The sequence below is a fragment of the Ranitomeya variabilis genome, chromosome 4 (genome assembly GCF_051348905.1).
Source record: "Ranitomeya variabilis isolate aRanVar5 chromosome 4, aRanVar5.hap1, whole genome shotgun sequence".
Taxonomy (NCBI): Eukaryota; Metazoa; Chordata; class Amphibia; order Anura; family Dendrobatidae; genus Ranitomeya; species Ranitomeya variabilis.
This window is the reverse complement of record NC_135235.1, coordinates 619,685,397-619,710,571: the sequence shown is the minus strand read 5'-3', so window position 1 is coordinate 619,710,571 and position 25,175 is coordinate 619,685,397. Positions and strand designations below refer to the sequence as shown.

The window sequence follows — 25,175 nt, the reverse complement described above, 5'->3', positions numbered from 1 at the left end:
AATACTGAGCCACTGCTGCCGTATGTGTCCCTATTACTGCCCCTGACACCCCAATACTGAGCCGCTGCTGCCGTATGTGTCCATATTACTGCCCCTGATATCCCAATACTTAGCCGCTGCTGCCATATGTGTGCCTATTACTGCCCCTGATACCCCAATACTGAGCCGCTGCTGCCGTATGTGTGCCTATTAATGCCCCTGATACCCCAATACTGAACCGCTGCTGCCGTATGTGTGCCTATTACTGCACCTGATGCCCCAATACTGAGCATCTGCTGTATGTGTCCCTATTACTGCACCTGATACCCCAATACTGAGCCGCTGCTGCACCTGATACCCCAATACTGAGCCGCTGCGGCCGTATGTGTCCCTATTACTGCCCCTGATACCCCAATACTGAGCCACTGCTGCCATATGTGTCCCTATTACTGCCCCTGATATCCCAATACGGAGCCCTGCTGCCGTATGTGTCCCTATTACTGCCCCTGATACCCCAATACTGAGCCGCTGCTGCCGTATGTGTCCCTATTACTGCCCCTGATACCCCCATACTGAGCCGCTGCTGCCGTATGTGTCCCTATTACTGCCCCTGATATCCCAATACTGAGCCGCTGCTGCCATATGTGTGCCTATTACTGCCCCTGATACCCCAATACTGAGCCGCTGCTGCCGAATGTGTGCCTTTTACTGCCCCTTATACCCCAATATTGAGCCACTGCTGCCGTATGTGACCCTATTACTGCCCCTGATATCCCAATACTGAGCCACTGCTGCCGTATGTGTCCCTATTACTGCCCCTGATACCCCAATACTGAGCCACTGCTGCCATATGTGTCCCTATTACTGCCCCTGATATCCCAATACGGAGCCCTGCTGCCGTATGTGTCCCTATTACTGCCCCTGATACCCCAATACTGAGCCGCTGCTGCCGTATGTGTCCCTATTACTGCCCCTGATACCCCAATACTGAGCCGCTGCTGCCATATGTGTCCCTATTACTGCCCCTGATATCCCAATACTGAGCCGCTGCTGCCATATGTGTGCCTATTACTGCCCCTGATACCCCAATACTGAGCCGCTGCTGCTATATGTGTGCCTATTACTGCCCCTTATACCCCAATACTGAGCCGCTGCTGCCGTATGTGTGCCTATTACTGCACCTGATGCCCCAATACTGAGCATCTGCTGTATGTGTCCCTATTACTGCACCTGATACCCCAATACAGAGCCGCTGCTGCTTCTGATACCCCAATACTGAGCCGCTGCTGCCGTATGTGTCCCTATTACTGCACCTGATACCCCAATACTGAGCCACTGCTGCCGTATGTGTCCCTATTACTGCCCCTGATACCCCAATACTGAGCCGCTGCTGCCATATGTGTCCCTATTACTGCACCTTATACCCCAATATTGAGCCGCTGCTGCCGTATGTGACCCTATTACTGCCCCTGATATCCCAATACTGAGCCGCTGCTGCCGTATGTGTCCCTATTACTGCCCCTGATACCCCAATGCTGAGCCACTGCTGCCATATGTGTCCCTATTACTGCCCCTGATATCCCAATACAGAGCCCTGCTGCCGTATGTGTCCCTATTACTGCCCCTGATACCCCAATACTGAGCTGCTGCTGCCGTTTGTGTCCCTATTACTGCCCCTGATACCCCAATACTGAGCCGCTGCTGCCATGTGTCCCTATTACTGCCCCTGATATCCCAATACTGAGCCGCTGCTGCCATATGTGTGCCTATTACTGCCCCTGATACCCCAATACTGAGCCGCTGCTGCCATATGTGTGCCTATTACTGCCCCTTATACCCCAATACTGAGCCGCTGCTGCCGTATGTGTGCCTATTACTGCACCTGATGCCCCAATACTGAGCATCTGCTGTATGTGTCCCTATTACTGCACCTGATACCCCAATACAGAGCCACTGCTGCTCCTGATACTCCAATACTGAGCCGCTGCTGCCGAATGTGTCCCTATTACTGCCCCTGATACCCCAATACTGAGCCGCTGCTGCCGTATGTGTCCCTATTACTGCACCTGATACCCCAATACTGAGCCACTGCAGCCGTATGTGTCCCTATTACTGCCCCTGATACCCCAATACTGAGCCACTGCTGCCGTATGTGTCCCTATTACTGCCCCTGATACCCCAATACTGAGCCGCTGCTGCCATATGTGTCCCTATTACTGCCTTTGATACCCCAATACTGAGCCACTGCTGCCGTATGTGTTCCTATTACTGCCCCTGATATCCCAATACTGAGCCGCTGCTGCCGTGTGTGTCCCTATTACTGCCCCTGATACCCCAATACTGAGCCGCTGCTGCCATATGTGTCCCTATTACTGCACCTGATACCCCAATACTGAGCCGCTGCTTCCATATGTGTCCCTATAACTGCCCCTGATACCCCAATACTGAGCCACTGCTGCCGTATGTGTCCCTATTACTGCCCCTGATACCCCAATACTGAGCCGCTGCTGCCGTATGTGTCCCTATTACTGCCCCTGATACCCCAATACTGGGCCACTGCTGCCGTATGTGTCCCTATTACTGCCCCTGATACCCCAATACTGAGCCACTGCTGCCGTATGTGTTCCTATTTTTGCCCCTGATATCCCAATACTGAGCCGCTGCTGCCGTATGTGTTCCTACTACTGCCCCTGATATCCCAATACTGAGCCACTGCTGCCGTATGTGTCCCTATTACTGCCCCTGATACCCCAATACTGAGCCGCTGCTGCCATATGTGTCCCTATTACTGCCCCTAATACCCCAATACTGAGCCACTGCTGCCGTATGTGTTCCAATTACTGCCCCTGATATCCCAATATTGAGCCGCTGCTGCCGTATGTGTTCCTATTACTGCCCCTGATATCCCAATACTGAGCCACTGCTGCCGTATGTGTTCCTATTACTGCCCCTGATATCCCAATACTGAGCCGCTGCTGCCGTATGTGTCCCTATTACTGCCCCTGGTACCCCAATACTGGGCCACTGCTGCCGTATGTGTCCCTATTACTGCCCCTGATACCCCAATACTGAGCCACTGCTGCCGTATGTGTTCCAAATTTTGGCCCCTGATATCCCAATACTGAGCCGCTGCTGCCGTATGTGTTCCTACTACTGCCCCTGATATCCCAATACTGAGCCACTGCTGCCGTATGTGTCCCTATTACTGCCCCTGATACCCCAATACTGAGCCGCTGCTGCCATATGTGTCCCTATTACTGCCCCTAATACCCCAATACTGAGCCACTGCTGCCGTATGTGTTCCAATTACTGCCCCTGATATCCCAATATTGAGCCGCTGCTGCCGTATGTGTTCCTATTACTGCCCCTGATATCCCAATACTGAGCCGCTGCTGCCGTATGTGTCCCTATTACTGCCCCTGATACCCCAATACTGAGCCACTGCTGCCATATGTGTTCCTATTACTGCCCCTGATATCCCAATACTGAGCCGCTGCTGCCATATGTGTCCCTATTACTGCCCCTGATACCCCAATACTGAGCCGCTGCTGCCGTATGTGTTCCTATTACTGCCCCTGATATCCCAATACTGAGCCGCTGCTGCGGTATGTGTCCCTATTACTGCCCCGGATACCCCAATACTGAGCCACTGCTGCCGTATGTGTCCCTATTACTGCCCCTGACACCCCAATACTGAGCCGCTGCTGCCGTATGTGTCCATATTACTGCCCCTGATATCCCAATACTTAGCCGCTGCTGCCATATGTGTGCCTATTACTGCCCCTGATACCCCAATACTGAGCCGCTGCTGCCGTATGTGTGCCTATTAATGCCCCTGATACCCCAATACTGAACCGCTGCTGCCGTATGTGTGCCTATTACTGCACCTGATGCCCCAATACTGAGCATCTGCTGTATGTGTCCCTATTACTGCACCTGATACCCCAATACTGAGCCGCTGCTGCACCTGATACCCCAATACTGAGCCGCTGCGGCCGTATGTGTCCCTATTACTGCCCCTGATACCCCAATACTGAGCCACTGCTGCCATATGTGTCCCTATTACTGCCCCTGATATCCCAATACGGAGCCCTGCTGCCGTATGTGTCCCTATTACTGCCCCTGATACCCCAATACTGAGCCGCTGCTGCCGTATGTGTCCCTATTACTGCCCCTGATACCCCCATACTGAGCCGCTGCTGCCGTATGTGTCCCTATTACTGCCCCTGATATCCCAATACTGAGCCGCTGCTGCCATATGTGTGCCTATTACTGCCCCTGATACCCCAATACTGAGCCGCTGCTGCCGAATGTGTGCCTTTTACTGCCCCTTATACCCCAATATTGAGCCGCTGCTGCCGTATGTGACCCTATTACTGCCCCTGATATCCCAATACTGAGCCACTGCTGCCGTATGTGTCCCTATTACTGCCCCTGATACCCCAATACTGAGCCACTGCTGCCATATGTGTCCCTATTACTGCCCCTGATATCCCAATACGGAGCCCTGCTGCCGTATGTGTCCCTATTACTGCCCCTGATACCCCAATACTGAGCCGCTGCTGCCGTATGTGTCCCTATTACTGCCCCTGATACCCCAATACTGAGCCGCTGCTGCCATATGTGTCCCTATTACTGCCCCTGATATCCCAATACTGAGCCGCTGCTGCCATATGTGTGCCTATTACTGCCCCTGATACCCCAATACTGAGCCGCTGCTGCTATATGTGTGCCTATTACTGCCCCTTATACCCCAATACTGAGCCGCTGCTGCCGTATGTGTGCCTATTACTGCACCTGATGCCCCAATACTGAGCATCTGCTGTATGTGTCCCTATTACTGCACCTGATACCCCAATACAGAGCCGCTGCTGCTTCTGATACCCCAATACTGAGCCGCTGCTGCCGTATGTGTCCCTATTACTGCACCTGATACCCCAATACTGAGCCACTGCTGCCGTATGTGTCCCTATTACTGCCCCTGATACCCCAATACTGAGCCGCTGCTGCCATATGTGTCCCTATTACTGCCCCTGATACCCCAATACTGAGCCGCTGCTGCCGTATGTGTCCCTATTACTGCCCCTGATACCCCAATACTGAGCCGCTGCTGCCATATGTGTCCCTATTACTGCACCTGATACCCCAATCCTGAGCCGCTGCTTCCATATGTGTCCCTATAACTGCCCCTGATACCCCAATACTGAGCCACTGCTGCCGTATGTGTCCCTATTACTGCCCCTGATACCCCAATACTGAGCCGCTGCTGCGGTATGTGTCCCTATTACTGCCCCTGATACCCCAATACTGAGCCACTGCTGCCGTATGTGTCCCTATTACTGCCCCTGGTACCCCAATACTGAGCCACTGCTGCCGTATGTGTCCCTATTACTGCCCCTGATACCCCAATACTGAGCCGCTGCTGCCGTATGTGTCCATATTACTGCCCCTGATATCCCAATACTGAGCCGCTGCTGCCGTATGTGTGCCTATTACTGCACCTGATGCCCCAATACTGAGCATCTGCTGTATGTGTCCCTATTACTGCACCTGATACCCCAATACTGAGCCGCTGCTGCACCTGATACCCCAATACTGAGCCGCTGCTGCCATATGTGTCCCTATTACTGCACCTGATACCCCAATACTGAGCCGCTGCTGCCGTATGTTTCCCTATAACTGCCCCTGATACCCCAATACTGAGCCACTGCTGCCGTATGTGTCCCTATTACTGCCCCTGATACCCCAATACTGAGCCGCTGCTGCCGTATGTGTGCCTATTACTGCCCCTGATACCCCAATACTGAGCCGCTGCTGCCGTATGTGTGCCTATTACTGCACCTGATGCCCCAATACTGAGCATCTGCTGTATGTGTCCCTATTACTGCACCTGATACCCCAATACTGAGCCGCTGCTGCCATATGTGTCCCTATTACTGCACCTGATACCCCAATACTGAGCCGCTGCTGCCGTATGTCTCCCTATAACTGCCCCTGATACCCCAATACTGAGCCACTGCTGCCGTATGTGTCCCTATTACTGCCCCTGATACCCCAATACTGAGCCGCTGCTGCCGTATGTGTCCCTATTACTGCACCTGATACCCCAATACTCAGCCGCTGCTGCCGTATGTGTCCCTATTACTGCCCCTGATACCCCAATACTGAGCCACTGCTGCCGTATGTGTCCCTATTACTGCCCCTGATACCCCAATACTGAGCCGCTGCTGCCATATGTGTCCCTATTACTGCCCCTGATACCCCAATACTGAGCCACTGCTGCCGTATGTGTTCCTATTACTGCCCCTGATATCCCAATGCTGAGCCGCTGCTGCCGTATATGTGTTCCTATTACTGCCCCTGATATCCCAATACTGAGCCGCTGCTGCCGTATGTGTCCCTATTACTGCCCCTGATACCCCAATACTGAGCCACTGCTGCCGTATGTGTCCCTATTACTGCACCTGATATCCCAATACGGAGCCGCTGCTGCCGTATGTGTCCCTATTACTGCCCCTGATGCCCCAATACTGAGCCGCTGCTGCCGTATGTGTGCCTATTACTGCACTTGATGCCCCAATACTGAGCATCTGCTGTATGTGTCCCTATTACTGCACCTGATACCCCAATACTGAGCCGCTGCTGCACCTGATACCCCAATACTGAGCCGCTGCTGCCATATGTGTCCCTATTACTGCACCTGATACCCCAATACTGAGCCGCTGCTGCCGTATGTGTCCCTATAACTGCCCCTGATACCCCAATACTGAGCCACTGCTGCCGTATGTGTCCCTATTACTGCCCCTGATACCCCAATACTGAGCCGCTGCTGCCGTATGTGTCCCTATTACTGCACCTGATACCCCAATACTGAGCCGCTGCTGCCGTTTGTGTCCCTATTACTGCACCTGATACCCCAATACTGAGCCGCTGCTGCCGTATGTGTCCCTATTACTGCCCCTGATACCCCAATACTGAGCCACTGCTGCCGTATGTGTCCCTATTACTGCCCCTGATACCCCAATGCTGAGCCGCTGCTGCCATATGTGTCCCTATTACTGCCCCTGATACCCCAATACTGAGCCACTGCTGCCGTATGTTCCTATTACTGCCCCTGATATCCCAATACTGAGCCGCTGCTGCCGTATGTGTCCCTATTACTGCCCCTGATACCCCAATACTGAGCCGCTGCTGCCATATGTGTCCCTATTACTGCACCTGATACCCCAATACTGAGCCGCTGCTGCCGTATGTGTCCCTATAACTGCCACTGATACCCCAATACTGAGCCACTGCTGCTGTATGTGTCCCTATTACTGCCCCTTATACCCCAATACTGAGTCACTGCTGCCGTATAGTTATTAAGGTTGAAGGAAGACTTTAAGTCCATCTAGTTCAACCCATAGCCTAACCTAACATGCCCTAACATGTTGATCCAGAGGAAGGCAAAAAAAAAACATGTGACAAAGAGTAAGCTCCACCTTGGGGAAAAAAATTCCTTCCCGACTCCACATACGGCAATCAGACTATTTCCCTGGATCAACGCCTTATCAAGGAATCTAGTGTATATACCTTGTAACATTATACTTTTCCAGAAAGGTATACAGTCCTCTCTTAAATTTAAGTAATGAATCACTCATTACAACATCATACGGCAGAGAGTTCCATAGTCTCACTGCTTTTACAGTAAAGAATCCGCGTCTGTTATGCTTAAACCTTTTTTCCTCCAGACGTAGATCATCAGAAAGGTCTTTGTACTGTCTCCTCATATATTTATACATTAAAATAAGATCACCCCTTAGTCTTCGTTTTTCCAAACTAAATAGCCCCAAGTGTAATTGGAGCGCCCCCACTGCCACAGGGCCGAGGGGTACCCGGTACCGGGCCTCAGAGTCTCTGTTCTGGGGGGTGGTCACGGTGGCTAGGCCCGGTCCGTGGCCCTGCCTGTCAGGGGGACGTCCGGTGAAAGAGTGGTGTGGTTGTGAAGTGCCGGTCGCAGTAAATAACGAGGACACCAGGTTGCAGTCCCTTTACCTCTTTACTGAAGATCTCTGGGTCCTCAATCCGGAATACGGTTAACCAGGCTGCGCAAGTCCGGCCGGTCCGATGGCACCTCCAGAGTTCTCTTTTCAGGTGGAAATCTGTGCCTTCCTACTAGCGCTATGTGTTGTGGTCCTTCCCTGCTGTGCTTACGGAAAGTCCCCACAACTGTTGTGTCTGTTTCTTAAGTTCCCTCACAACTCGATTAGATGATGTTCTGCTAATCTTCCGTCCCTCCCTGATGTTACGGTTAGGACGGCACCCGTATGACGGGTAGGCTCGGAGCTCTTCCGGGACCCTAGAGTCGCCCCTCTCCACAGGTTGCCCCCTATGTCTTCGTAGGTGATTTAGGTGAGACAGCCCGCCTATGACTGACTGTCCTGCCGTTGGTTTGAAGTATTGCTTGAAGCTAGATTTATAAATACTTCCTCGGCGTTCCGGCCGCCGGTTGTGCGCCTCAGTAGGATGTTGCCTCGGTCTCACAGCACCACTCCTACTGGTATTCTCCTTGTTGCTTTGATCTCGTTTCTCACTCAGCACAATATATCTCGCTTCTAATCCTTCCTTGGGCACCGCCGCTATGCTGAGCAGGCACGGTCCCGTGACGTTCTCTCAAGTTGCCAGGCCTCTGTCAGGATCCCACCCCTGACAGGGGCCCTACCGAATCTTCCCCCACAACACCCTCTGCCACAAGGTGTTGCCTGGTTCCAACCCAGTCAGCTTTCTATCTAACTTCCTGCCTGACCCTCAGTTTTACCAGTATGTGAGGAGTGGCCTAGTGAATAGAACCCTTAGCTCCCCCTGGAGGCCTGACTGTGAAATGTATTGGTGTCTGTGATACCTGGTCAGATGAACTCCTCCAGTGCCATCAGATGTACCATAGCTCCCCTTAGTGGCAGAGCCGCAGTACTGCAACGACCAGGACTCTGGGGCGCTGCATAATAACCTATCTTGGTATTGCAGACCCCCCAGTCCTCTAATAACCTTGGTTGCTCTTCTCTGCACCCGCTCTAGTTCAGCTATGTCTTCCTTATACACCGGAGACCAGAACTGTGCACAGTATTCTAAGTGTGGTCGAACTAGTGACTTGTATAGAGGTAAAATTATGTTCTCCTCATGAGCATCTTTGCCTCTTTTAATGCATCCCATTATTTTATTTGCCTTTGTAGCAGCTGCCTGACACTGGCCACTAAATGTGAGTTTATCATCCACCCATACAACTAGGTCGTTTTCATTGACTGTTTTGCCCAGAGTTTTAGAATTAAGCACATAGTTATACATCTTATTACTTCTACCCAAGTGCATGACCTTACATTTATCCCCATTAAAGCTCACTTGCCATTTATCAGCCCAAGCTTCTAGTTTACATAAATCATCCTGTAATATAAAATTGTCCTCCCCTGTATTGATTACCCTGCAGAGTTTAGTGTCATCTGCAAATATTGAAATTCTACTCTGAATGCCCCCTACAAGGTCATTAATAAATATGTTAAAAAGAAGAGGGCCCAATACTGACCCCTGCGGTACCCCACTGCTAACCGCGACCCAGTCCGAGTGTGCTCCATTAATAACCACCCTTTGTTTCCTATCCCTGAGCCAGCTCTCAATCCACTTACACATATTTTCCCCTATCCCCATTCTCATTTTATGTAACAACCTTTTGTGTGGCACTGTATAAAAAGCTTTTGAAAAGTCCATATACACTACATTTAATGAGTTCCTTTGGTCCAGACCGGAACTTACCTCTTCATAGAAATTGATCAAATTAGTCTGACATGAACGGTCCCTAGTAAACCCGTGCTGATACTGGGTCATGAGGTTATTCCTCTTCAGATACTCCAGTATAGCATCCCTTAGAATGCCCTCCAGGATTTTACCCACAGTAGAGGTTAAGCTTACTGGCCTATAATTACCGAGTTCAGTTTTTATCCCCTTTTTGAATATTGGCACCACATTTGCTATACGCCAGTACTGTGGTACAGACCCTGTTATTATGGACTCTTTAAAAGATTAAAAATAATGGTCTATCAATGACTGTACTTAATTCCTGCAGTACTCGGGGGTGTATCCCATCCGGCCCCGGAGATTTGTCAATTTTAGTGATTTTTAGACGCCGCCGTACTTCCTGCTGGGTTAAGCAGGTGACATTTAATTGGGAAGTTTTGTTATCACTGATCATATTGTCTGCCATGGGATTTTCTTTTGTAAATACTGATGAAAAAAAGTCATTTAGCATATTGGCTTTTTCCTCATCCTCCTCCACCATTTCACCCAGACTATTTTTAAGGGGGCCAACACTATAATTTTTTAGTTTCTTACTATTTATGTAGTTAAAGAATATTTTGGGATTATTTTTACTCTCTCTTGCAATGAGTCTCTCTGTCTCAATCTTTGCTGCCTTGATTTGCTTTTTACAGAATTTATTTAATTTTTTGTATTTATTTAATGCCTCCTCACTAGCTACTTCCTTTAATTCTCTAAATGCTTTCTTTTTGTCCCTTATTGCTCCCCTTACAGCTCTATTTAGCTATATTGGTTTCCTCCTATTTCTAGTATGTTTATTCCCATACGGTATATACTGTGCACAGGTCCTATCCAGGATGCTAATAAACGTCTCCCATTTTCTCTGTGTATTTTTGTGTCTCAGGATATCGTCCCAGTTAATTGCACCAAGATCCTCTCTCATCCATTGGAAATTTGCCCTCCTGAAGTTTAGTGTCCTTGTAACCCCTCTACTACACATCTTATTAAAGGATACATGAAAACTTATTTTGTGATCACTATTCCCCAAGTGACCCCCAACCCTTATATTTGATATGCGGTCTGGCCTGTTTGTTAATATTAGGTCTAGCAATCGGAGCACACCTGGGGGTGGAGCTAGCTGTAGCGCTGCCAGCCTGTCAGAGACTATGAGGTTAGCAGCGCTCCAGGCTCCAGCCCGCACCGTGTGCTGCAGTGAGACTCTGCTATTGGCTGCTGTGCAGCGTGCAGAGTCTCCGCTCAGATGGAGACCAGGCAGTGGCGCCCCTGCATGCCGCCATGTATCTAAAACATCAGAGAGCCGCGGCCGCTTATTGCTTAATAACTGAAGCGGCCGCTGCTCCGAGTGGGCCCCTCCATGTGACGGGGCCCAGGGCGATGGCCCCCTCGATAGCTACGCTACCGTTCACCACTGTTATGGTATGTTTCCACTGGGTGTGGAGCGTCTTTCTAGACTGCAGCATGTCTATTTATCTTGCGGAGAGGCTCCGTCTCCGCAAGATAAATAACACAGTCTATGGATAGGATGCGGTGATTCATTGAACACATGCGGAATCACCTCATGTACAAAGGGGGCAGTGCTTTGGGCAAAGCAGGGTATCCGCTGTGTCCAAAGCGCAGCCATTCCGGCACGTGGAAACATACCCTTACACGTTGCCGCCATTTGTGGATAAATGGCTCTCACTATGGTTCGCTGGAGTGACAAAGATTGAGAAATGGCTTTACAACCTTTTCCAGACTGATAGATCTCAGTTACTTTGTTTCTCATCTGTTTAAGAATTTATTTGGATTGCGGCATGATGTTTAGCATTTGAGGAGCTTTTGGCCTTCTACACTTTGTCAGGCAGGTCCTATTTAAGTGATTTCTTGATTGAGAGAACAGGTGTGGCAGTAATCAGGGATGGGTGTGGGTAGGGAAATTGAACTCAGATTCCCAATGATGTGATGAACCACAGATAATTTATGTTTAAAGGGAACCTGTCACCTTAATTTGGCGGGACCAGTTTTGGGTCATATGGGCGGGGTTTTCAGGTGTTTGATTCATCCTTTCCTTACCCGCTGGCTGCATGCTGGCCGCAATATTGGATTGAAGTTCAGTCTCTGTCCTCCGGAGTACACGCCAGTGCAAGGCAATATTGCCTTGCGCAGGCGTGTACTCCGGAGGACAGAGAATGAACTTCAATCCAATATTGCGGCCAGCATGCAGCCAGCGGGTAAGGAAAGGGTGAATCAAACACCTCAAAACCCCGCCCATATGACCCAAAACTGGTCCCGCCAAATTCATGTGACAGGTTCCCTTTAAGGTAGGGGGATCACTTTTTCACACTGGGCCCTGTATGTTTGGATTTTTTTTTCCCTTATTAATAAAGAAAGACCTTCATTTAAAAACAGCATTCAGTGTTTACTTGTGTTATCTTTGTCTAATATTTAAATTTGTTTGATGACCTGAAACATTTAAGTGTGAGAAACATGCAAAATAATAGGAAATCAGGAAAGAAGCAATGCGATGACACCCCTAAAAATTTATGGTGCTAGCAATTCCCTTCAGAAATCACATGCATAGTGAAAGGAAGCCCACCGAAGTGCAATCTATATGTCACATGGTCTGTCAGTATATACACACCTTTTCTGAAAGGACACAGAGGCTGCAACACCATTAAGCAGGAAGTACCACTAACCAAACAACACCATGAAGACCAAGAAGATCTTCAAACAAGTCATAGACAAAGTTGTTGAGAAGAACAAGTCAGGATTGGGTTATAATAAAAAAAATCTCGCAATCTCTGGTGATTCCCCAGAGCACCATCAAATCCATTATCAGCAAATGGAAAGAATATGGTACCACAACAAACCTGCTAAGAGAGGGCTGTTCACCAAAACTCTCAGTCCGAGCAATGAGGGCATTAATCAAGAGAGACAGCACAGAAACCATAGGTAACCCTGAAGGCGCTGCAGAGTTTCCAAGCAAAGTCTGGAGTATCTGTCCATACCACCACAATAAGCCGTACACTCCACAGAGGTGGCCTTCATGGAAGAGTGGGCAGAAAAAAGAATTTACTTGCACAGAAAAATTGTAAGGCTTGTTTTGAGTTTGCCAAAAGACATGTAGGAGACTCCTCAAATGTCTAGAGAAAGGTGATGTGGTCAGAAGAGACCAAAACTGAACTTTTTGGCCTCCAAGGTAAACGCAATGTCTGGCGCTAAAAAAACACAACACATCACCCCAAATACACCATCCCCACAGTGATACATGGTGGTGGAGCATCATGCTGTGAGAATGTTTTTCATCATCAGGGACAGGGAAAATGGTCTGAGTCAAGGGGAAGATGGATGGTGCGAAAGACAGGGATATTCTTGAGCAAAATCCTTTTCAGTCTGTCAGTGATTTGAGACTGGGATGGAGGTTCAACTCCCAACAAGACAATGACCCAAAGCATACTGCTAAAGCAACACTCGAGTGGTTTAAGGGGAAGTATATAAATGTTTTGGAGTGGCCTAGTCAAAGCTCAGACCTTAATCCAATTGAGAATCTGTGGTCAGACTTGAAGATTGATGTTCACCAGTGGAAACAACCTAACTTGAAGGAGCTGCAGCAGTTTTGCCTCGAGGAATAGTCAAAAATCCCAGAGGCAAGATGTGGAAAGCTCATAAAGACTTATCCAAAGTCTCAAACAAAAAGGCAGCACACTGTAGCGCCATAGCATGTAAATATGAAATATGAAAATTGAAGTGCATTTCTGCATTAGAAATATGACAAATTTCAAAAATGAAATATGAAAAATTTAGAAAGTTTAGCGCATAAATTGGCCAATTCATGTGTATCTGGAAGCCACGATAAGGCATTTCTTGTTTCCAGCACCTAGAAATGCCTTTCCTCACTTAGAATAAAGTCTAAAGACTTAATATTTCAGTTTTGATATTTTTCTTATTTCTAATGCAGCAATGCAATTCAATTTTCATATTTACATGCTATGGCGCTACAGTGCCCTGCCTTTTTGTTGGAGAGTATATGAGTTGGTGACTCTAGGTTCAGCACCTGTTCACACTTAGTCTATGTTTGGATGTGACGGTCAGTTTTTTTTTAAAGTTTACTTATCCAAAGTGACTTGCAGGTGTAATTGCCGCAAAAGGAGACTCTGCAAAATACTGACTTTAGGGGGGTGAATAGTTATGCACACTGAAGTTTTCAGTTAGTTTGTTTTCTTGTTGTTTCCTTCATAATAAAAAGAAAACCAAATGTTCACAGTTGTAGGCATGTGCTTTACATGAACTGATACAAACCCTCAAAAAAAAAAAAAGTGAAATTCCAGGTTTTCAACAAGGAAAATGCCAAGGGGTGGGGGAAATATTTTCGCAAGCCACTGTAAATGTCACTGTCAATTGTGAAAGCAACATTTAGGATGATGGGATTAAAGGGGAGAGGTGTCCCTTCTGGTACCTAAGCTCCTCCCTTCCCCAGCAATGCAATTGCAGGGTGCCAATAACACGCTTATGACAAATAGTGACCTACCTAAGACCCCCCCCCCTTGATTCTCTACTTCTAAGAAATTCTGCCGGTAGATCAGTACTTTTACAATGCACTGTAATATTACAGTATTGCAGTGCACTGTACTAGTGATTGCAGGGATTTAATACAAAAAAAAATATATAAAAAAGTTCATAATGACCTTTTCCCAGAATAAAAAAAAAAAACATTGTGTTGCCATGTGCGTAAATAAACTAATAAAATATCAGAATATTAATCCCATACTGTGAATGCTGAAACACACGAAAAACCCTGAAAGCGCATTATCGTTGTTTTTTTTATCTTTTTGCCAAGCAAAAAAATTCAAGTAAAAGAAACAAGACAGTCATATGGATCACAAAGTTGTAATGATAAGCTACCTGGCACTGACCACTGTTGCGGGAAAAAATCCTGGACCATTGGGAACAGAGATATTTCTAATGTTTCAGATCTCACTTACTATGTGCTGCAGGATTCCACATAGGGTGCTGCTGGGAAAGAGGAAGCTGTACAGCAGCATTTCACCAGGAATGGATGTACCGAACAGATCCACTAGAATCAAGGGAACGAAGGAGGACTGAAAAAGAGAAGAATAAAATTACATATTCTAACTGAATTGCTTTATGAGGAATTGTCCAACATTAGTAATATGGGGGGTGAGACTGCAGAGAGGCTGGATCCTTTGGTCAGAAGTACATAGACGCCATATACAGCTCCATCTTGTATTTTGTGGATGATCAGCAAGTTACAGGGGGTACAGAGGTTACCGACTCACCCAGGGTCCAAAGGGGGCATCCGTCACAGCAGAGGTATGACATTATACAAAACAGACTGAGGGCAAATCACAGGAGCTTCCACATCATAGGAGTGCGCAGAACAGGGTTTCGGCTGTACCTGTCTTCTCTATTCGGCTGACGACTTACCAGTGCAAAGAATAAGGACCAGCTGTCGTAATGGGTTTTATTCTTCCCAAAAATAAATGAAAATACGTAAACGTAGAAAACCATCGCAGCGCTGTATCCAATCATGCTGACGATCTACAGAAACAGAACATAACACATCACATGGACCAACATTTATATAATTAACAGGAGAACATGAGCAACTTACTATATATTTATCATGATTTATCTCATCATAGCCCTTTTTATACTTCCAGAGCTGCAGTTAATAATTCTGCAACTTTTCACCTGTAATCTCCCATCACTACTTACATGTTCAGTATCATCACAAATCTTGTTCTAGTGATCGTCTTTACTTTATGAGTATAGTGAGTGCAGCTCTTGAGTAAAATACAGGAAGTAACTCAGATCAGTACAGGATAAGTAATGTAATGTATGTACACAATGACTTCACCAGCAGAATAGTGAGTGCAGCTCTGGAGTATAATACAGGATGTAACTCAGGATCAGTACAGGATAAGTAATGTATGTATGTACACAATGACTCCACCAGCAGAATAGTGAGTGCAGCTCTGGAGTATAATACAGGATGAAACTCAGGAACAGTACAGGATAAGTAATGTAATGTATGTAAACAGTGACTGCATCAGCAGAATAGTGAGTGCAGCTCTGGGGTATAATACAGGATGTAACTCAGGATCAGTACAATTTAAGTAATGTAATGTATGTACACAGTGACTGCACCAGCAGAATAGTGAGTGAAACTCTGGAGTACATGGAACGGGATGGAGGTTTCATTCAATGCGTTACTGATGAAGACTCGATGCAGATTAAAACTTGAGAAAGTTTAATGTGTACAGGTTTACAGAGTCAACTCGTTTCAAGGCCACATGCGACCTCTTCATCAGGAGAAAAACCTACCGTAATCTAGACAGTGAAAGCGGCCCAGTGACGGGCATTCAGTTGTCAGGCCATGATACTGTGGTACACTCCTCAGTGGGAAGGGTGAGAGGTCCGGTGTCGGGGGCAGTACCAGTAGCCTCGGTGCCTCTGAATGCTGTTGACCCTGATCACTTAAGGTACCGTCACATTAAGCGACGCTGCAGCGATATCGACAATGATGCCGATTGCTGCAGCGTCGCTGGAGAGCTGTCACACAGACAGCTCTCCAGCGACCAACGATGCCGAAGTCCCCGGGTTACCAGGGTAAACATCGGGTTGCTAAGCGCAGGGCCGCGCTTAGTAACCCGATGTTTACCCTGGTTACCAGTCTAAATGTAAAAAAACAAACACTACATACTTACATTCGCGTCCCCCGGCGTCCGCTTCCCTGCACTGTGTAAGCGCCGGCCCTAACAGCAGAGCGGTGACGTCACCGCTGTGCTTTACTTTACGGCCGGCACTGACACATTCAGTGCAGGAATGTTATGACCTGGTGGTTAAGGAGCAACATGGACGAGCTCTGAGGAGATGGTATCTTTACTGACCGTAGGTCCTGAACCTAACAACACTAGAAGTAGCCGTGGAATGTTCCTGTCACTCCCTAGACATCTCGTCACAGCCGGAGAGCTAACTACCCCTAAAGATGGAAACAGGAAAGCTATCTTGCCTCAGAGAAAATTCCCAAAGGACAGACAGCCCCCCACAAATATGAACTGTGAGTAGAGAGGGAAATGACATACACAGAATGAAATCAGGATTTAGCAAAGGAGGCCACTTCTAACTAGATAGACAGAATAGGAAAGGATACTGTGCGGTCAGTATTAAAAGCTAGAAAATTCCATCACAGAGTTTACAAAAAATCTCCACACCTGACTAACGGTGTGGAGGGCAAATCTGCTTCCCCAGAGCTTCCAGCTTAACAGAATATGGAATACTGACAAGCTGGACTAGAGCAAACATAAAATGAGCTGAATGATTAAGTCCACAGCAAGTGGACAACAAATGAACATGCAAGGACTTATCTTTGCTGAACTGGACCGACTAACAAGGAAATCCAAGGAGAGATCTGAATCCAACCAAGAAACATTGACAGCTGGCACTGGCTGAAGATCAGAGCCAGGCTAAATAGCAGAGCAGGAGAGACGATCAGTGGAAGCAGCTGCTAAGCTAAATCCAAGGAGCAGCAGTTCCACTTAAAACCACCGGAGGGAGCCCAAGGGCAGAATTCACAAAAGTGCCATTTACAACCACCGGAGGGAGCCCAAGAACGGAATTCACAACAGTACCCCCCCCCCTTGAGGAGGGGTCACCGAACCCTCACCAGAGCCACCAGGCCGATCAGGACGAGCCAAGTGAAAGGCACGAACCAAATCGGCGGCATGGACATCGGAGGCAACAACCCAAGGATTATCCTCCTGGCCATGACCCTTCCACTTGACAAGATACTGAAGCCTACGCCTCGAAAAACGAGAATCCAAAATCTTCACCACATAATCCAACTCCCCCTCAACCAACACCGGGGCAGGAGGATCAACAGAGGGAACAACGGGCACCACATATCTCCGCAACAAAGATCTATGGAAAACATTATGGATGGCAAAAGAGGCAGGAAGGGCCAAACGAAAAGATACCGGATTAATAATCTCAGAAATCTTATAGCGACCAATAAAGCGAGGCTTGAACTTAGGGGAAGAAACCTTCATAGGAACATGACGAGAAGATAACCAAACTAAATCCCCAACATGAAGCCGGGGACCAACACACCGACGGCGGTTAGCAAAACGTTGAGCCTTTTCCTGAGACAACGTCAAATTGTCCACCACATGAGTCCAAATCTGCTGTAACCTGTCCACCACAGAATCCACACCAGGACAATCCGAAGGCTCAACCTGCCCTGAAGAAAAACGAGGATGAAAACCAAAATTACAAAAAAAAGGCGAAACCAAAGTAGCCGAACTAGCCTGATTATTAAGGGCAAACTCGGCCAACGGCAAGAAGGCCACCCAATCATCCTGATCAGCAGACACAAAGCATCTCAAATAGGTTTCCAAGGTCTGATTGGTTCGCTCAGTTTGGCCATTTGTCTGAGGATGAAACGCCGAAGAAAAAGACAAATCAATGCCCATCCTAGCACAAAAGGACCTCCAAAACCTAGAAACAAACTGAGTACCTCTGTCAGACACAATATTCTCCGGAATGCCATGCAAACGAACCACATGCTGAAAAAACAATGAAACCAAATCAGAGGAGGAAGGCAATTTAGGCAAAGGTACCAAATGGACCATCTTGGAAAACCGGTCACAAACCACCCAGATAACAGACATCTTCTGGGAGACAGGAAGATCCGAAATAAAATCCATGGAAATATGCGTCCAGGGCCTCTCAGGGACCGGTAAAGGCAAAAGCAACCCACTAGCGCGGGAACAGCAAGGCTTGGCCCGGGCACAAGTCCCACAGGACTGCACAAAAGAACGCACATCCCGCGACAAGGAAGGCCACCAGAAGGACCTAGCAACCAAATCTCTGGTACCAAAAATCCCAGGATGACCGGCCAACACCGAACAATGAACCTCAGAAATTACCTTACTAGTCCATCTATCAGGAACAAACAGTTTCCCCACTGGACAGCGATCAGGTTTATCAGCCTGAAATTCCTGAAGCACCCGCCATAAATCAGGGGAGATGGCAGAAAGAATCACCCCCTCCTTGAGAATACCAACCGGCTCAAGGACTCCCGGAGAATCAGGCAAAAAACTCCTAGAGAGGGCATCAGCCTTAACATTCTTAGATCCCGGAAGATACGAGACCACAAAATCAAAACGGGAGAAAAACAGGGACCATCGAGCCTGTCTAGGATTCAACCGCTTGGCAGACTTGAGGTAAATCAGATTGCTATGATAGGTCAAAACCACAATGCGGTGCTTGGCTCCCTCAAGCCAATGTCGCCACTCCTCAAATGCCCACTTCATAGCCAACAACTCCCGATTGCCGATATCATAATTACGCTCCGCAGGCGAAAACTTTCTGGAGAAGAAGGCACACGGTTTCATCAAAGAACCATCGAAACTTCTCTGAGACAAAACGGCCCCTGCCCCAATCTCAGAAGCGTCAACCTCAACCTGAAAAGGAAGAGAAACATCCGGCTGACGCAACACAGGGGCAGAAGTAAATCGACGTTTAAGCTCCTGAAAGGCCTCAACAGCCGCAGAGGACCAATTCATTACATCAGCGCCTTCGTCAAATCGGTCAGGGGCTTAACAACACTGGAAAAGTTGGCAATGAAACGGCGATAAAAATTAGCAAAGCCCAAAAATTTCTGAAGGCTCTTCACAGAAGTGGGTTGAATCCAATCATGAATGGCTTGGACCTTAACAGGATCCATTTCTATAGCCGAGGGAGAAAAAATAAAACCCAAAAAAGAAACCTTCTGAACTCCAAATAGGCATTTAGACCCCTTCACAAATAAAGTGTTAGCACGAAGGATCTGAAATACCATCCTGACCTGTTTCACATGAGACTCCCAATCATCGGAAAAAATCAAAATATCATCCAAATATACACTCATGAATTTATCAAGATAATTCCGGAAGATATCATGCATAAAGGACTGAAACACAGATGGGGCATTAGAGAGCCCGAATGGCATCACAAGGTATTCAAAATGGCCTTCGGGCGTATTAAATGCAGTTTTCCATTCGTCACCCTGTTTAATACGAACAAGATTATACGCCCCTCGAAGGTCAATCTTAGTAAACCAACTAGCCCCCTTAATCCGAGCAAACAAATCAGAAAGCAAAGGTAAAGGGTATTGGAATTTGACCGTGATCTTATTAAGAAGGCGATAATCAATACAGGGTCTCAAGGAGCCATCCTTCTTGGCAACAAAGAAGAATCCCGCTCCCAACGGTGACGAAGAGGGCCGAATATGCCCCTTCTCCAAAGACTCCTTAACATAACTCTGCATGGCGGCATGCTCTGGCACAGACAGATTGAAAAGTCGGCCCTTAGGGAACTTACAGCCAGGAATCAAGTTAATAGCACAATCACAGTCCCTATGAGGAGGAAGGGAACTGGACTTGGGCTCATCAAATACATCCTGGAAATCTGACAAAAACTCAGGAACTTCAGAAGAGGGGGAAGAGGAAATTGACATCAAAGGAACGTCACTATGTACCCCTTGACAACCCCAACTAGTTACAGACATAGATTTCCAATCCAGCACTGGATTATGTACCTGTAACCATGGAAAACCCAGTACAACCACATCATGCAAATTATGCAACACCAGAAAACGACAATCTTCCTGATGTGCTGGAGCCATGCACATGGTCAGCTGAGTCCAGTACTGAGTTTTATTCTTGGCCAATGGTGTAGCATCAATGCCCCTTAAGGGAATAGGGCTCTGCAAGGGCTGTAAAGAAAAACCACAGCGTCTGGCGAACTCTAAGTCCATTAAGTTCAGGGCAGGGCCTGAATCCACAAATGCCATGACAGAAAGGGACGACAGTAAATTCTATTGTGCTGTCTGGTTTATTTCATCCACTTCTCTTAGGTCTTCCGTGGCTTAGAATTCATGAGCCAGTTCTTGACTGGAGATCTGGTGAGGTGTTTCGTTGGAGACAGTTGTGTCACTAGAAGTGTCTGGTCCAGTTTGGTCGCCTGTGTCACCATCTTCTCTGGCAGGTCTGTCACAGATTCATTGTGTGCCGACATCTCCATAAGAAGGGAAGCAGAGACAATATCTCCATGCAGTTCTAGCAATTGTTTCAGTGACCTGCTCCAGGGAACCTCCCGAACATATCTTCATGGACACCAGTTTGGAGTTGGATCCAGAAAGGGTATCTCCTGTTCTCAAGTGGCCAGCTGACGATGATGTCAAGTCAGAGCGACCTTCTAAGTCTCTAGTATTCACCGACCAGGTGGATGAACTCCAGTCTGTCTTCGATTCTTCCAAGGTGGTAGCTGGTCTTGCTGGCCAAAGAGACACTCAGCAATTTAAGGATCCTGTTTCCATGCCAGCTTTGGTCTGCTCTGAGGATGTCTTGATGGTTAGAAGCATCCTAACGAAGAAGAAGGTGAATGAAGTAACCCTTCTTGTAGTGGACTAGAGTGAACGTGGCCCTGAAGAGAAGTCATGGGAGTCCAAGAAGACAAGTCAGGCTCCACTTCGGTGACAGTCCTCGTGGACTTAAAAAAGAGGGGGCGTAACAGAGGGGGAGTTGTAATGGTAATTCAGGGATGCCAACACACTCACTGCTCCGGCTGCACAGTGTGGCCCCAGTAATTGCTTCCTGGTCTTTGCACGTCGCACAAGCATCCTGGCGGCGCACCTAATGGAACGCGAGCTCCCCTGTTCTTCCAATAGCTGGGAGGCTTCTTGTATATTACTAATATTTAATTTTAGAGCACCATTGATTCCATGGTGCTGTACATGAGAAGGGGTAACATACAAAAGACAAATAGAAATTGTATATATGGCACCTTCCCCAGAAGGGAGGTGCCTGAGCAACCACTGTAGTTCCCTACATTGAGTGTGAGCGCAACTGAATGTTGCCAAGTCTCCCAACCTGGTATACTGTGTAGTTTGTTCGGGATCCTGTTCCTATAAACCTGTATAGTCTGAAAGTTAGCCCGTATCCTGAGTTGTTGGTACAGAGCCCCTGTGTATAATGTCAGGATCAGTACAGGATATGTAATGTAATGTATGTACACAGTGACTGTACCAGCAGAATAGTGAGTGCAGCTCTGGAGTATAATACAGGAAGATGAAGATCTTCAACTAGAGACTTCACTGATGAGTCAGGGTATTTTACAGAACTCCTGTGTATAATGTCACTGGTGAGTCTGTGTGTTACCTGTAGACTGGCACTATACACTATGTAGTATATACAGAGCTCTTGTGTATAATGTCACTGGTGAGTCAGTGTGTTACTTGTACACTGACACTATACACTATGTAGTATACACAGAGCTCCTGGGTATACTGTCTCTGGTGATCTCTGTATTACCTGTACACTGCCACTATATACAGAGCTCATGGGTATAATGTAACTAGTGAGTCAGTAAGTTACCTGTGTACTTAAACTATATACTATGCACGGAGCTCCTGTGTATAATTGGACTTATGGTAATATTAGTATTTTTTTTTATTAATGATCAGTATTGTAGTACTCAGTCACTATGCGGTGGTAATATGTGGTCTGGCCATAGTGTGACAGTATTTATTCCTTGTATGTGGTATTCTTCAGTCACTATGTGGTGGTGATATGTGGTCTGGTCATGGTTTGACAGCATTTGTCCCTGTATGTAGTATTATTTGGTCACTATGTGGTGGTAATATGTGGTCTGGTCATTGTGTGGTGGTATTTGTCCCCTGTATGTGGTATTACTCGGTCACTATGTGGTGGTTATATGTGGTCTGGTCATTGTGTGATGGTATTTGTCCCTGTATGTGGCATTATTCAGTCAGTATGTGGTGGTAATATGTGGTCTGGTCATGGTGTGACGGTATTTGTTCCTTGTATGTGCTAATTCAGTCACTATGTGGTGGTAATATGTGGTCTGATCATGGTGTTACGGTATTTGTTCCTTCTCTGTGGTAATATTCGGTCACTATGTGGCAGTTATATGTGATCTGCTCACGGTCTGGAGGTATTTGTCCCCTAGATGTGGTATTATTCGGTCACTATGTGGTGGTAATATGTGGTTCGGCCATGGTGTGGCAGTATTTGTCCCTTGTATATGGTTGTGATGGGGTGTGCGACAGAGCAAGCAGGGACAGCAGACCGATGAATAATCCAAGAGACCTTTATTGCAACCTAGAGAATATTCCGGCAAACAGTGATCAGGTTCTTCAACTTACAATTAGGCTGCAACAAATTAACAAATCCAGGGCGACACCCGATAATCCAACTCCAGGGAAAACAAAACACTAGTTCATAGACAGGCACCAGGATCTGGCCGCAGCAGCGGATCCTAGCTCCTCACACCACACAGGTCCCAGAAGAATGATAGTATATCCATGGGCTTATTGTTCCACCCTCTAGGGATCAGCCCCTTGGATGGGTGGAGGGGCTCACACCCACCCTCAAACATTTACCTGGAGCTGAAAGTACAGATGTCCAGTCCCACTGTCCCAGCCAGTCTGAGAAGCCCCCTGCAGAGAGCAACAAAGGAACACAATGTCCCCCACCAGAAGCAGGGTAGGAAATGTTAATGAAGTATGGTCTATGAAATCAGGGCGGGGGTGGTACTCCGTTACAACCCCATCCCCTCTCAGATTGTGTACAGACTAGTGACCTCAACAGGTCGCTTGTCAAGTACACTTAGACATGGCCAACATGACTCATGACTCCTCCTGCCTGGACAATCCATCAGCATTTTGGTGTTGGCTCCCTCTTCTGTATTGTATGGTGAAATTGTAGGCTTAAAGGCGGGCCCCATTTTACATCCTCTTTGACTTAAACTCTGTTTCCTGCACCTACAAATCGACATTGTAGCTCTCCCACATCATTTCCTAAGACAATATCTGCAGGCAGGCCCCTCATCACCCCAACCACGCATTGCTTGACCCCAAAGTCCAAGTCCAGTTCTACGCTTGCTTTTGGGATATTCTTCCATTGGCCTCCAGCTAATTCAATGGTAATCCCAGGTCCATGCTGTATTGCCTCTGGCTGAACCACTCTGGGATCAGCTATGGTGAGAAATGCCCCAGAGTCACAAAAGCCAATAACTCTCCCACCTTCCAGCATGACCTCCTGTATGTGCTTTCTTTGCGGATTAAAGGAACTTGTGGCTGTGGCCTGCACCCCATAAACCCCTAATGGTCGAACATGGGTTTCTGAGCTATTAGGCAAATCAATTTGTAGCGGTGGCACCTCTTCCTCCATTGTATTTGGCTGTAAATAATTGATAGGCCGATTTGGTGCAGGGTCATTCCTCAATTGACCCTGAGGGCAGGCGTCTTGCAGATGCCCAGCCTGCCCACATCGGTAACATCTGCGCTGTATCGCACTCCTTCCCATGTGCACTCTGGGGACGGAGGTAAGGGAACCTGGAGGCTGATATCTATGTGACGGTGCATGCGATGGTTGTTGGGGTTGAGACCGATTTCTCCACTGTATAGCTGGGCAGGTGGCCTGCAGATGCCCAGGATACCCACATCCATAACACCTGCGCTCTACTACTTTCTCTCCTTGTAGCATTTCAAAGGAAGGGGCAGGACTAGCTGGAAGGTGAGTCACATGGGTATCAACATGAGGTGGTGGTCTAGTGGGACAGCAAACTTTGGGGACTGAAGGACAAGAGACCACTGGTGGTGGGGTGTTGGTAGTTTTTACTCCATCCACCAGTAAATTTTTCCACTGAGGCTTGATGGTGAGAACCTCATCAGCTAAAGCAGCAGCTTGCCCCACTGTCGCTGGTCTCCTCTCACGCGCCCATTCCCGGATCCCAGCGGGGCATTTGGTGTAGAACTGTTCTTTTAGGATGACCTGGAGGAAGGCCTCCCAAGCTAAGGCCCCCTCTCCCTCCAGCCAGCGGTGACACACTTGTTTGAGCCTGTGGGCATATATCTTGAAAGACACTTCCCCCTTACATAGTTACATAGTTACATAGTTATTAAGGTTGAAGGAAGACTTTAAGTCCATCTAGTTCAACCCATAGCCTAACATGCCCTAACATGTTGATCCAGGGGAAGGCAAAAAAAACCCTTGTGGTAAGAGTAAGCTCCACCATGGGGAAAAAAATTCCTTCCCGACCCCACATACGGCAATCAGACTAGTTCCCTGGATCAACGCCTTATCAAGGAATCTAATATATATACCCTGTAACATTATACTTTTCCAGAAAGGTATCCAGTCCCCTCTTAAATTTAAGTAATGAATCACTCATTACAACATCATACGGCAGAGAGTTCCATAGTCTCACTGCTCTTACAGTAAAGAATCTGCGTCTGTTATTATGCTTAAACCTTTTTTCCTCCAGACGTAGAGAATGCCTTCTTGTCCCTGTCACCGGTCTATAATTAAAAAGATCATCAGAAAGGT

General features: G+C 47.5%; 1 protein-coding gene across 1 annotated transcript in view; it reads right to left on the bottom strand.

Moving 5' to 3' along the window:
* Positions 1 to 25,175, bottom strand: part of LOC143766073 (ABC-type organic anion transporter ABCA8-like) — a 153,761-nt gene that overhangs the window by 38,052 nt on the left and 90,534 nt on the right. The window contains exons 25-26 of the mRNA XM_077253456.1: positions 15,208 to 15,321; positions 14,745 to 14,861 (exon numbers count right to left, since the gene is read on the bottom strand). Coding sequence (XP_077109571.1) covers positions 14,745 to 14,861; positions 15,208 to 15,321 — 231 coding nt within the window. The remainder of the gene's footprint in view (positions 1 to 14,744; positions 14,862 to 15,207; positions 15,322 to 25,175) is intronic.